Source organism: Typha latifolia, chromosome 12 (assembly GCF_019914945.1).
Source record: "Typha latifolia isolate L0001 chromosome 12, TyphaL0001v2, whole genome shotgun sequence".
Classification (NCBI taxonomy): domain Eukaryota; kingdom Viridiplantae; phylum Streptophyta; class Magnoliopsida; order Poales; family Typhaceae; genus Typha; species Typha latifolia.
The window spans coordinates 990,320-1,002,461 of NC_133097.1; the positions used below are offsets into that span (position 1 = coordinate 990,320).

The window sequence follows — 12,142 nt, forward strand, 5'->3', positions numbered from 1 at the left end:
ATTTGATTTTAAATTAAAGACCATGTATTTAAAAGTATATGATGTGAAAGAAATTGTTTGTCATATTTTTATTATTTTTACAAGTTATATTTCAAACAATATGAAACTTTTGAGAAATTAAAATAGAATTTGATGCTATATTTTTATTGCATTATTTACCGTGTTTATTTGATAAAGTTTTGGTTAAATATAATAAAGTATATTTATTGAGAAGGAGATTGCATATTATATGTCCATCGTTGCTACAAACTATGTTTAAAATATGAGACTTGAGAGAAAAATATGATTAGTACTATATTATCATTACATAATTAACTTTATTTGACAAACTATGTCTAGATTAAAGAAAAATGATTGTGTAAAAATTGTTTTGTATCTAAGGTTCTAAGAATACATCAAATAGTATATATTTATATGATTTCTATTCTTATCTAATTCTAGAAATGTGGTAAATTAATAAACCTCGGTCTACCTATGCAATTTTGGCCATAATAAATGTGAGCTCTTTAGAGCCTTGTAATTGTCTATGAGGTGACATTTAAGTATGACTATATTCGATACCACAAATCATTCTCGTATTTTGCTATGGGTTCGGTCCTCCAAGGTCTATTAGAGCTCTTTTCAATCTACTCATGACTAGATCGATCAGTTTTGGATCAAATAGGAATAAGTCAATCTTCTATCTCTTACCGAACATTGGATATCAGATCAGATTATAGTGGTTATAGATGATCATCATTGAGTTGTTGATCGAAATAGATTTATTTTTTAATTTATTTATCAAAATAGATAACACCCAAACTTGAATATCAAAATATGTCTATTTTATTATAGCCCTAAGTAAAACGCTTGAGATAAAACTTCATATCACTTAGCCTAGGAAGGTCTTTACTTAGAAAAATATTTAATAGTTAAGCATTTTAGTTAGAGCAAATATTTTGGCATTTAAGTTTATGTGCTATCTATTTTAATAAATAATTTTTAAAATATAGCTAGTTAGTCAAAAACTCATCATTACTAGACATGTAACTATGTTGCTGGAGTAATAGGTCATTATAATATTTATGACCTGAAAATAATAAGTTTTTTTTCTTGCAATTGTAATTGAAAACATTATGAATTGATTCTATTAAAAAATTAAATCTTTACGATCAACACTCGGGAAAAGTTATAATATATTAAAAAATTAAAGCTTTATGTTAAAATTAAAAGAAGTATTTATTCCAAAATGGATAATATTAACATAAGATATTCTATTATTTAGTTGAATACTAGTATAAAAAGTAATAATTATATTTAATATCACATAAATTGATATTAAAATAATAAAGAATAATAATTTTGTATTGGGAATTGATAATATTTTAAACTAATGATTAAATAATCTTGATTGAATGTAAATTTATAACAGTAATTATGTGTCGTCTAATATAGGGCAAAATAGTAATTTTAAATTATTATTAAAATAAAATTTAAAAGTTGTATGGAATAAGATGAGAAATAATGATGTATACCAAAATAAGTTTAAGTTATTATTTAGTTACTATACTAAAACAATGAGACTTATTTTATAAGAAAACTATTCTTATTCTACATGTAAATGGGAAGCTTAGCTATTAATTGCACGAGGGTATAAAGTTTTGTAAATCTTGAGTTACACTTAAAAGTTGTTGCATATATAAGTTATTAGTAACAACTTATATATATATCGTTGTCTGGTATTGAAGAGCCGGATAACGGATGCTAAGCCTCAATCTTATTGTGTGTTCCTTTTCCTTGTAAGCTACGCTTCACGCATTCCATGCATGCATGCATGCATGCATACTACGTCAATTCAACTCACAAATGATGTCCTCGAGTCATGCAAACTCGACCTCCAAATGGTTATTATCTACTCAGTACTCCAAATTCCAAACCCAAATCCATTGAAACCCATTAATTAATTAATTAATTAAACCAAGGTGTATATCTGAGCAATTAAGTAACAAATTCCTTCGATCGTACTTTTTGATCAACGTCGGATATATAAGATAAGATATAGTCTACTATGCCAAAAAATTTCAAGGCCATTAGCTTCGACGATTTGTCACCATTCAATCTTCCGAGCTAGAATCCTCACCTCCAACTATATATACACATACTCCTATTAACCTTCACATCCACTTATCGCTCTCTATCTACATACATGGCCATCTTATCTCCCCTCTCCCTATGCTTCCAAGAAGAGGATGACAAGAACAAGAAGTCCACCGCCGGCGACGGCGACGGTTATGACGTCGACTATCTCATCTCCACCCTGCCGACCAACAACCAAGGCCTGTATAAATACCAAGGCTTCTGGATCCCCCACCCCGGCGCTCTCCTCGGCATACTCGGCACCCACCGCCACTTCAAAGCCCTCCCCGGCGACGTCCTCCTCGCCACCATCCCCAAAGTCGGCACGACATGGCTCAAAGCCCTCGCCTTCGCCGCCCGTAACCGCCGCAACCGTCCCTTCTCCTTGTCCCACCTCACCTCCTTCAACCCGCACGAGTGCGTCCCCTTCCTCGAGTACCAGCTCTACGTCGACCCCGACCGCCTCCCGAACCTCGCCGCCCTCCCCTCGCCCCGCCTCCTCGCCACCCATCTCCCGTTCGGCCTCCTCCCCCCCTCCGTCCTCGAAGAGCCCGAGTGCAAGATCGTGTACCTGTGCCGGAACCCCAGGGACACGTTCGTCTCCATGTGGTACTTCTTCCAGGACCTCATGCCGAAGGGCATGACTTTCGAGATGTTCTTCGAGGCGTTTCTTAATGGGGAAATCCCGATCGGGCCCTTCTGGGACCACGTTCTCGGGTATTGGCGTGCAAACTCGGTTAACAAACAGAAGGTGATGTTCATGAGATTCGAGGAGTTGAAGAAGGACCCAAAAGGGGAGATGAGGAGGCTGGCGGAGTTCATGGGTTGCGGGTTCTCGCAAGAGGAAGAGGAAGAGGAGAAGGTGGTGGAGGAGTTGGTGGAGATGTGTAGCTTGAGAGGGTTGAGGAGGTTGGAGGTGAATAAGAGTGGGATGATGGGGATGGGGACGATCGAGATCAAGAAACGGAGCTTTTTCCGGCGAGGGGAGGTGGGGGACTGGGCCGGCCATCTCAGCAAGGAGATGGTGGAGAGGTTGGATAAGGTGATGGAGGAGAAGTTGCAAGGCTCGGGGTTATCCTTTGACCAGTACTATGGACTACCTAATTGATTACGTTAACCAATTATATTATAAGATTTCTATTGGACATCGATCTAGGAACTGCTATGTTTGTACTTACGTAGTTCCCCCACTTGTTATTAAAAAAAACTTATATTTGGAAATGAATACTGCCTATAAATGGTAATTGTCAGATTCTCTGATGACAGCTTTAGTAAAGTGAAACTTATAATGGCAATTCCTCTCTGATGACTTTTGTAATTTATATATTACATTATGTACACTCTATTATAACAATATATATATATTGATTATAAAAAATTATATGCACTTAGGTTTTAATGTTAAATTGAAAAAAAAAAATCAAATATAGCTAAATTGTATAAGCTCATGCAAATGACCCATAGGTGATAGTTCCCCCAGACACAGAAAACAGAGAGAAATTTGTGGGGGTTTGAAAGACATTTGGATTTTATGAAAGTGTCTTACTTGAACTCTCCCCCCTATTGAGGCAAAGGGGTAAAAATAAAAAAACCATATTATAACTTAGCAGTTGTTGCTAACTCAAATACTAGTAGGATGTTACTAAAAATTTACAGTTGACAGCAGATATAATAGATTAGTAGGTAATTGGCAAAGAAAAAAAAGTGTTATGAATAAACATACAGTTTTAACACAACCATGGGCAATTGGGCAGGCATCAACTCTGAAATGGAACATACTGATGACAAACCACAAAGATATGCCAACACAATGAACAATCTACATGCCAGATTTGCTCAATGCTATGAACTTTAACTGCTCATTCATGGCCAGCAATTGTGCCTCTTTCTGATCTAATAGAGCTCTTACCCTGATGTTTTCATCCACCAGCTTCTGGACTTCGGCCTCCTTCTGGGCTTTCTCATCCTCGAGCCGAGAAGTCTTGGAAACCAACCTACACAAGTAAAAAGCAATTAAAAACCAACAATATATTCAACGGTTACCTACAAAATTACGAAGTTTCTTCAGAATATTTATCCACACAAAGACAGAGGAAAGAGGAGAAGAGAGAAAGAAGAGAAATTCCCTATAATATATCACTCTCCAGTATTACAAACATTTACTGTTTACATAGAGTAGAATATACACTTTTTAGTACCATTTTGTAGATCAAGTACATTAAATATCATCTATGGTGTTATTTGAACAAATTTCAGAAGACCACAGAGTTCAATTTAAAGTTGGTGGAAAGATGGGGTTCCAACCACAACATTTTATTGATTTATCAATGGATAGCTAGTTGATATCCTCATCCTAGCTCATGTTGGAAATATAGCAGAAAAAGGGAAACACTAAGGCTACTCAAATGGCTAGGCTGCAAGTGCTGCAATAGATGGTTGGCCTGCCCCCTCGTATTATTGCTGACCTTACTTTGGCATGGCTCGTGCAACCAGCACAACTTGGCATAGTCAGCATGCCAGTCCTTGATTAGTACAAACTAAAATCCAAACCATTTTAGCCACCCAGTCATTTAGATCAGATAGCAAGGAATCCACTGGTATACTTGCAGAGGTTCAAGCAAGTCTACCGCAAACTAGGGAGGAAAATAATCCTAATCAAGTAACTAACAGATCATGCAGAAACTCAATATGAGCTTACATATGATAGTTCTATAGCACGGCCCGTATAATGGAATGGAAGAAAGAAAAACGAAGGGTAATAGAACAGATTTACTAGAAACTGAAGGGCAGTCAAGCAGATTTACTAGCTCATTAACATATTTGCAAGTGAGACAAGTTGGAACATAAAAAAGAGGCATTTCTTGACTGGCACTAGATTTGCTTCAATTGGTCATAGAATTTTGACAGAGTTAGACATGAAGTTGTCGTAGATAGTTGACCATGTTTCGCCTAAAGCAACAAAAAAAAAATAAAGGAAAAAAGAAAAAAATCCTCAGGTTCACATGGCACAGGGAAAAAGTGAAGAAAAAAATTTGTATTAAGATATACAAGATAGAAAATTATGATTGCTTCCTACATGGCTAATTTTAAAGCTGCAGATAATGGGAAACATAAGATCAAACATGTTCATTGAATACAATATATAACACTAAAGCTTATATATGATCACTCAGCATGCTGAAAGAAATAACAGCATTAAAATGGGTTAAATATGTCAATTAAATAGCCAAACAACTATAAACAATTTATGAAAAGTAAGACCACTTCTTCAAACTAAATAACGCACAAGCAGCTACTTAGTTGATATTGCAAAAGAAAGTTGTAGAAAGCAAGTTGGAAATGCTTCAAGGCAGACTAGAGTCCAAGAAGAAAGGTGTATGTTCATAAAGTCAATAATAGCAATAAGAGCAAAGTTTCAAATTAGAAATCTGTACCTTTCAAAAATCTTTTGCAGTGTCTGAAATTGCTCCTCAGATGAAATGATAGTTTCTCTTGCACTGATAAGAGTGCTAATGCAGGATCTCAGTGCCTCAAAATCTTGCTTTATGCGGAAAAGTTCTTGTTCATTTTCAGCAGCTTGTTCTCTATGTCTAGATGCTTCCTGGACCAATTCTTCCACCTTCTGCCGCATTTCACTTAATATATCATTTGCTCCTGCTGCAAAATTTTCCATATCTTCTAGCTTTGCAGACATGTTCTCAATTTCGAGTGTCTTCCTTCTGATTTCTTCCGTGCCTAAATTGACTTTCTCTTTCTCAATTGCAGATTCATTTTCTGCCATTATAATCTTCTTAACAAGAAATTCCATAACACTAACAACCATTTGCACTGACTTGAGTAGGACACTCATAAATTCTCCATCTTTTGCATCAATAGATTTAGGATCGATACCGCTTGCTTCTATCATTTCTTCCTCAGAAATTTCAAATGCAAAAAGGTCAATATCATTAGACCAATCAGACAAGGGTATTCCATGCCTGTCAACAAATCCTACTCCTTGTTGATGCTTAATCCCATGTGAAGCACGAGTCAAATCTGGATCAGCCAAAGTTCTCGCCTTCTTTTTCAGGTAGGTCAGTAAGGTACTGGTGGTTTTGACTCTCTGCCAAAGAAGTTCCAACTCTTTTCTCGTATTATCCTCAGAATGCTGGATACTAGACTTAACCTCCATAAGTTTTTCCTGCAATGTTCTGATCTGAAATTTGTGGCATTCCAGTTCATGCCTCCAAGTTATATTTGATGGTTCAGCGAGGATATTATCCTCTGAATACTGAATATGAGAATTAACCTCTATAAGCTGCTCTTGTGAGGTTGATGATTCTTCCTTTCTGAACTTATCCTCCATAACTTGTTGGTGCTGTTATAATATAGACACTCCAAACTTTATAATAGAAAGCACTGGAGGGAAGAGTAATTATATTCTGCTTAAACCTTTCTAGTGCACTTCCTGAAAATAGATAACAAATTAACAACAATCTATAGATTATTTAAGGAACATCCTTTTCCTTGCGTAAAATAAAGAAGTACCAGATGTGTAGAATATAAAATATGTTGGCATAGATAGTACGAAAGACAACTTTGTATTTTAACACTAAGAATAAGAGAGAATGTGCTAGACATATGGACAGGGATGAAAGAATCAGGAAACAAAACCAGATGTCAAGATGGAAGGAGATTACAGATCCGAAGAATAAGATGAATAGCGACTGGAAGGACCTTAACTAAAGTATGAAGTCTCCAAGAAGCACCCTTCCCCGAGATAACCAGAATAAATAATGATGGAAAAGGATAAAATATACAAGATAGCAATATTTTCTTCAATCTGCTGAGTTACCAACCATCTCATTTTCCTGCCGCGAAATTTTAGCAACTGATTTGCCTAATTTTGTATCTTTATGACGGTTGATACAGAATCTAGGATCCTAATCTTGAAAGAACTCCAGAGTCCTCTGGTTTCATCTGCAGATGATCATTTCGTCTATTATCAAGAAAAAGATCAGTGAAAGATAGCGACTTTCTAACAAAAGCACCTTGGGAAAAGCAATATTGCAAGATCAACGGACAATTAGATAAACCAAAGCATGCGTAAATGAGCAAGCATATACAGGTTCACTTATAACATATAACCAACAATAAAATTTGAACCCTGGCTTTCAACCATTCTTTCTTGCCCAACCTTTAACTTGACATCAGCAATCTGAATCACCACGATTACAGTTCAATCAAACCCGCTAATTCTTCTTTTTCTCTTGATCACTTGAATAGAAAGTAGTGGAATAAAACAATCAAGTTACGCCATTTTCTTACATTATTCTATAACTGGAGGGAATTGAAGAGGTTTAATCCGCTCAAAGAAATCAATCGATGATATCAACAGCACATTGCATATTTGCAATTAAATGAGAATCCCAAAACCCATCGATTTGAAAACCCTAACCCCAATTTCTCAGATTGAAAGAGATCGAAGCAGGTGGGATCGCAAAAGTCGTACCTTTTTGATATCTCGAATGGAAGCTTTGATCGATCTCTTAGCCTTTTTAGATTTTTATTTTTACCTCTTTCTCCCCCATAGATTTTTCGGAGGATACAATCGAGAGGGTTAGATCGTCTTGGTTTTTTCACGCGTCGAGATTTCGCCCGCAAATTGTAAGATATTGACTCGTTTTAATTATATATATATATATATATGACTTGGCACTCTAATAAGCTCTGATCGTTATCACGCCGTCTGATATCTGATCAACGACGGCTGACCATTAGGACACCTGTCAACTTGAATTAAAATTAGAAAAAAAATCATGGGTCTTTATTTTACACAATATTACACCATAGAACTAATATAATTTATAATTTTGCATTTACAGTAGAACTAATATAATTATAAAGTTAGTCACACTTATCGATCGATCGGGAAGCTAATTATTATGACAAATTAAGTAACACTCGTAAGTGCATGAATCTATGGAGTAGATCTACAAGCAAGGTATCGATCCCATGAGGACTTGTTTGAAAACTTGAAGTGTTTGAAAATCTTAAAAATAATTTTAATATAGTTAGCAAATAGGTTTAGGAGATTTCTGAAAAAAGAAATACTTTTTGCAGATTTATTTTAATTAAGTGAGAGAAATAAGGTTTTGGAATCCACTTGTAGATAACACATTTCTATTAGATAACATAAATATTTCTTTTTGTACTATTCACCAAGAAATCAAACTATGATTTGAAAGATGAGAGGTAGATTTAATTGGTTAGTAGTGATTATGCCCAATTCTGGTTTGAGCCCAAATTTGACTATTTTTAGTGATTAAATGAGATTTAATTGATAAAAGGTTTACATATAACTAAAATACATTAATTAGTTAAAATAAAATATTAATATTTAATAATTTGGGCATAATAAATATTATAATTATAAATTTAATACTAATTATACTACGGATTGGCTTGCTAATCACAGTAGGAGCTTAGGCTTCGGATATACTTGGAGGATATCTACTAGAGCTTAGTCATATTTTGGTCTCCGATACTTTGGGAGACTTTTGTAATCGTTCAGTTAATCTATAAAATCTCATTTCTTTTAATTTTTTTTATATACACGAGAAAGGAGAATATATATATTTTGTGAGGAGACAGAGGTAATTATGGAGAGATAAAATATAGATTACTTCTTCAACAAAACTATAAATATCACTATATTTTTTCTTATAAATATCCAAATAGTTATTGAAAATTTGAAATAAAATTATTCGACTCTTCCAAAAATGACCATTATGATATTCATAATAATATATTTGTGCATATGATGCTATTAGAACTAGATCGGATCACTCGAAAGATATTGAGCTCAATGGATTGAGTCTAATTACCTTATTTGGTTATTTTGTTTAGTGAGAGCTTTAATAGGTTAGTATTTTATTTAATTATCTAAATTCATGAGCAATTTTGGAAATATATTTACAGAATATTCTACAAATGTCAGAATAATATCAAACTAACTTGATAAGATTGCCAACATCTAGATCTACAACTTTGGTATTCACAACTTCTCTAGATTCGGAATCTATCTGTCGCAAAACGAAGGGGCAATTCGAGAAGATAAGGAAGACTAGTTTAGTTAAATTTGTTTTAGACTTTTTGATTTAATCTCTATAAATTGGAAATTATGGTTTGTATCTTAGATATGCTTGGAATGAAAGATTAATTGGCTTTTGCCTTAACATCTCTCTCAATTAGGCCACTAGCCTCTACATCTCCCTCCTCCTCCTTTACCAACCAACGCCACCTCTTCCGTTGGCACAGTCTCGTATAGCTTCTAATCTCCTTCTACCACCGATCCCCCTAGTTCCGTAGGGCAGGCTTGCTTTTCCTCTTTCGTCTCTCTATCTTAACCTTCTCTATCTCCCGTAAAGTTTTTATCTTTACCCACTATCACAATTGTAGGCAAATCATAGCCTTCAATCATCTATCACATCTGCATTCTCAAGCCACCACCACCATCATTTATTATCGAGCCACCTCTATCAACTACTCGATCTCCATTTCATCATCACCTTCATCCTATACTTAGGAATCCGTGCCTCCACCCACAGATCTCAAATCCCGTACATACTTGAATCTCAACCACTACGAATCAGATCAAGTCGGTTCATAATAATTTTATGACTTATTGCTACTATGATGTCCAATTATTTAAATATTCATGAACTTTTTATATGGATGTACTTATATTTATTTTATTTTACTAGTAATTGTGTCATTTGCTGAGCATTAAACTTATTCATATTTAATATATGTTGTTGATTAACTATCGTCATGGTGGGAGCTTTATAGCAATTCATGTAGTAAAGTGATAGACAAACTTCATTTCTTTTAATGTAATATTTTATAAAAGGTTATGTTATTTCTATATCTTACTTTTCAGTATGTACTCACTTCTTTGTTTCAATTATTTTAGTTTTATCAGTTGTCGATCATATAGTGCTAGCTCTTTTGGTCTCCACGTGAACTCGTGTGAGGGCAACCTCACGTATGTCCATATCCGGGGCACAAGGCGAGTAGGGGATGCTACAACCTATGTGAATAACCTCTGACGCATACTGTATATCAACTACAACACACTCGGGTAACTCATAAACCCCACCAAATCAGCTATCTTCTTCAGCCGAGGCACTCGGGACACTACTTGGCAATGTGTAATTACCTTGGTAACTCCTTATTGTTCTCCAAATCTAAGACCAATGTCTATTTCGTTGTGTTGGATAAGATCAAGGCTAAGCTCACGGTATGGAAAGTTGGCATCCTAATGCTCATCTAAGCATGACCATCTCATCTTTTCTTTCAGAGGGAGTCTATATTTTAGAGAGGTACGAGTATGTGTATCTCTAAACAAACTAAAACTAGAGGGCATTTCTAGACAAACTAATGAAATATTCTTCCATTAATACGTACCTTTCTGCTGGCTATTGTTTATTTGGGATGTTCTCTAAGAATAATGTTCAGATCATAAGACTCCATTGGTAAATATTAAAAATAAAAGATGTGGATAGTAAATTAATTGTGATAAAATGGGTTTGAAATGTAGGTTTTCCTAAAAATTATTTTCCTTTCTTTAGCGATTGATGAATAATGATATTGTTACCCTTTTTCTTTTAACCCAATTTATTATGGTCCAAACATTTCCCTCTCTTAGTACTAACATTCATAATGGTTAGAATGTTTTCTCATTGATTAGATGAAGGTTTTCTCATTGTTTGAGATAAAAGTTTTCTTATTAATTAAGATAAAAGTTTTCTCATGAGATAAACGTTTATTTTCAATATGGTAACTCATAACCATAAAGCTTGATGGGAGCTAGGCTATATATAGTGGATTTGGTCCCTAAGCTTATTTACTCAATTCAGAAAAGTCACATCATCAAATTAGAGTGTTTGAGAGCTTAGAAGATCCAAAGCTAACGTGAGAAAAATTATAAGTTTTGAAGTGTGAATTTGAACACAAATGGTTGAAGGTATGATGATCTTTTGAGAGTTTAGTTTTCAATCCTTTATAGAATTTAATTCCGTATTTTGGATTGTATTCTTTTATTTTAACATTTGGTATCAGAGCACTTTTTAATCTCTGCCTTGGTGTTTATGAATAATCTCTATGCTCTTCTTTATTTGCGGCCAAGATTTTTGTCATAAATTAAAGTTTCCTTTTAAGTTGTTTTTGATGCAAAAAATAAAGTTAGAAATCCTTAAGATATTGATTTTTTAAATATTCTGTGTTTAATTTTTTAAAAAATAGGGAAGAAGTTTTTTGCATCAAAATATTGAATTTATGCCAAGTTGTGGTGATGGAATTTCTGGGTCTAAACTAGGTTTGTGTGATCTGGATGAAGATTGAAGATGACCAAAATTTGCAAAATGATATTTCTCATCATTTTGCGATAATACAATTTTTTTGGGAAAATAATAGTTTTGAGATTTATATAATTATAGAATTTAATTCTTAAGCATTATTTTATATTGCTCGCATATGTTATTTATTTATGCTTAGAATAATATATGTAATTTTAAGTTGAATTAAATTGTGTAAATTGATCGATTAGGCTCATTATATATTGCATGGATTAATATTTATGTTCTAAATTAATACATGCAATTTTGGGATGAATTTTGAAATTATCATAACATGCATAATATATACAATAAAGAATATTATGGTAAAACATTGAATTATATGATTTTATTTAATTAAACGATAGCCACAACATCTATAATTAAATAAAATTATATTTCAACAGTTTTAAAGATCACATAAAATAATTTTAGACATTAATTGTAATTAATTATTTGAATATAATAAATTTTATCCCATAAGAAATTTTATTATATTTAAATAATTAATTAGGATAGGATATCAAATTATTCATAACTTACCCGCAGGAATTATGAATTAAGTGATAATTTGATAGTTTTATCATAAAATTTAAGATATATATATATATATATATATATATATATATATATATATATATATATATATA

The 12,142-nt window shown here is 33.7% G+C and overlaps 2 protein-coding genes across 4 annotated transcripts; one reads left to right on the forward strand and one right to left on the reverse strand.

The window, feature by feature from the left end:
* Nucleotides 1–2,185: 2,185 nt before the first annotated feature.
* On the forward strand, nt 2,186–3,223 carry LOC140798896 (cytosolic sulfotransferase 12-like). The gene has a single exon (XM_073152979.1). The coding sequence runs from the start codon at nt 2,186–2,188 to the stop codon at nt 3,221–3,223; it is 1,038 nt and encodes a 345-aa protein (XP_073009080.1).
* Nucleotides 3,224–3,802: 579 nt separating this feature from the next.
* On the reverse strand, nt 3,803–7,781 carry LOC140799326 (uncharacterized). Of its 3 annotated transcripts, XM_073153617.1 has the most exons (4): nt 7,607–7,781; nt 6,954–7,074; nt 5,550–6,562; nt 3,803–4,109 (listed from the first exon to the last, which is right to left on the reverse strand). In XM_073153617.1, the coding sequence occupies exons 3-4, from the start codon at nt 6,458–6,460 to the stop codon at nt 3,935–3,937; spliced, it is 1,086 nt and encodes a 361-aa protein (XP_073009718.1). In that variant the 5' UTR covers nt 6,461–6,562; nt 6,954–7,074; nt 7,607–7,781; the 3' UTR covers nt 3,803–3,934. The 3 variants fall into 3 exon arrangements, with proteins under 3 accessions (XP_073009718.1, XP_073009717.1, XP_073009719.1); XM_073153616.1 differs by lacking the exon at nt 6,954–7,074 and having other exon boundaries at nt 7,607–7,771; XM_073153618.1 differs by lacking the exon at nt 6,954–7,074 and having other exon boundaries at nt 7,423–7,624.
* Nucleotides 7,782–12,142: the final 4,361 nt, after the last annotated feature.